The following is a 2,478-nucleotide window of genomic DNA, read 5'->3' on the forward strand; positions in this document are numbered from 1 at the left end:
TATTATTATTTTTTCTCTGTGATTTCGACATGTGAATTTCTTTTGTAGTTTCTGATTCTTTGTGAGACTCAGGCCTTCAAGTTTAGGTCTGCTTGTTTTTGTGAACTTTATGTGTTTTTGTGGTTTACTTTTGGGGCATGAAAAGCTGGTTTGTCTAAGCTTCTAGTTCTCTCTTTTGATTTTATATTGGAGTGGCCAGATTGCTTTTGTCTTCAGGAGTTCCCACAGAGGTCCAAGTCAGATGAGGATCAGATATTCTCAGGCTTTCTCCTAAGGTCTGGATAGCGCCAGGAAAGATGTTGTCCTCAGGAATTTGGGGGTTGGACTGGCCTGGGAGCAGGGCCCAGGACAAGATGCAAAAGGAGATGGGGGCGCGAAGAGGCCCCAAGGGCTCCTGGGGACTGCAGGAAGGAACTGGGTTGGTTTGAATGCAAAGGATCAGGAAGCCGAGAGGTCAGCCCCAGTGTCCAGGAAAGAGGTTGGTGGGTTGTGCAGCCCAGGAAAGCAGAGGGAGGTGAGGGTGGGACCAGGCCAAGAGGAGTCCTGGGGACTCAGAGAAGGAACTGGTTTGGTCTGGTTGCAAAGGATCAGGAAGCAGTGGTGATTCCCCCAGTGTTTGGGGTGCCAAGACAAGGAATGGGACAGGACCCAGGCTAGGAGGAGAGACGGGCAGTGGAGATGGGAGGATGAATGGGACTAGGGGAGTCAAGGTGCAGAGGGTGGGATGGACTTACCCAAGAGAGATGGTGGCGGGTTATGCAGGCCCAGGAAAACAGCTTATCATCTTTCTTTACTGCTGAATAGAACTCCATTGTGTAAATATACCACATTTTTGTTAACCACTCGTCAGTTGAGGGACACTTAGGTTGCTTCCGTCTCTTAGCTGTTGTGAGAAGAGCAGCAACAAACATGGTTGTACAACTATCTCTGCAATAGGATGAGTGTAAGGAAGTATGAAGAATTCTCAGGGTTGCAAAGATAGGTACTATAAGTGCCTTTACTTACATCACCCCCACTGTCAGAGGTTGCTTGAAATGTCCCTGGAAGGAACAAAATAAGACCATTGTCAGCATCCCAGTCCTTCTACACAAAAAGAACAGGAATGGATGAGGACATACATGGGAAGGCATTTTATATACATTGAAATACTATAAACTAAACAGGAATTACTCTTTCTGTCCTGTGATTTGAAAGACCACCTAGTATTTAGACTATAGTTGGCTTTCAGTCTAAAGTAGTGAATATGTGATCACTGAGGAGTAATACATGCTTTCTTTTCTTCTTTCTCTCTTTCTCCTTTCCTTTTTTGTATGCAGATTCAGAATGTGCTTTATGATTTTTTTAAGAAGCCAGGCTTAAATCTTGGTAAGTATACCTATTATTGTAGTATGGGGGGGGCTTTGAAGTCATATAAGGAGTCAATATGGAGACCTATGTTGTGGGACGCTCTTACTGATAAAAATAGGCTCTTTTGTTCCTTCCAGACAGAGAATGTCAAAGAACACAGAGGTAATCAATCATCCTCAACCCTTTTAGTCCAGTGTTCCATTGTATTACAAATATTCTGTGATACCTTCTTATTATCCTATGACATTCCCAGAAAATATTAATTATAATTTTAAAAAGATATGTTTTAACTAACATAAAAGAAAAAAATACAAAGAAAGGTATTAAGATTCTATATAATGTATCTCAATCTATAAACATTTGGTTACAACATTATTAGAAGACGTAATGAGTGATTAGAGAAATGGCTCAGTGGTTAAGAGTTTTGGCCTCTCTTGCAGAGAACAAAGGTCCCATTCCTAGCACCCACATAGCACCTAACAACCATCTGTAACTCCAGTTCCAGAGTATCCAACACCCTCTGCTGACCTCCATGGGCATTGCATGCACATAGTGCATCTACATACATGCAGGCAAAACACTCAAACACATAAAAAGAATAAATGAATAAATTTTTTAATTTATTGTTTTTATTTTATGTGTATGAAGTGTATTGCCTACATGTGGGTAGGTGCACCTATGTCATGCAATGCTGTGGAGGTCAGAAGAGGGAGTTGTATCCCCTGGAACTGGAGTTACAGACGGTTGTTAGCTGCCATGTGGGTGCTGGGAATTGAATCCAGGTCCTCTGCAAAAGCAGCCAGTGCTCTTAACTGCTGAGTCATCCCTCCAATCCTGTAAATTTAATTTTTAAAAATTATTTATTAACCACATACTTAGAAGAAGCATTTCATTACAACAGCATTGACACATTCAATAACAGTTTCCGGAGCTAAGATGCATCTCTTTCAAAATTGGCTGTAAATTTTTAGGTTCACAGTTGAATTATTACAGTTATACAGTATTGTACTCAGTATAAACCCTGTAAGACATAAAATTAGATGAGGTTTTAACCTTTAAAAAAGGTCTCCATTTCATCATTAAAATACACAGTTTCATACAGAAAAATTCATTTTTAATGCTATTGACACT

At 40.7% G+C, this 2,478-nt stretch overlaps 1 protein-coding gene across 1 annotated transcript in view; it reads left to right on the forward strand.

Moving 5' to 3' along the window:
- Efcab5 (EF-hand calcium binding domain 5) overlaps positions 1–2,478 on the forward strand; it is a 134,958-nt gene that overhangs the window by 34,493 nt on the left and 97,987 nt on the right. The window contains exon 5 of the mRNA XM_029561475.1: positions 1,317–1,365. Within this exon, the coding sequence (XP_029417335.1) occupies positions 1,317–1,365 (49 nt within the window). The remainder of the gene's footprint in view (positions 1–1,316; positions 1,366–2,478) is intronic.

Source organism: Nannospalax galili, unplaced genomic scaffold (assembly GCF_000622305.1).
Source record: "Nannospalax galili isolate Female #2095 unplaced genomic scaffold, S.galili_v1.0 scaffold212, whole genome shotgun sequence".
NCBI classification, from domain to species: domain Eukaryota; kingdom Metazoa; phylum Chordata; class Mammalia; order Rodentia; family Spalacidae; genus Nannospalax; species Nannospalax galili.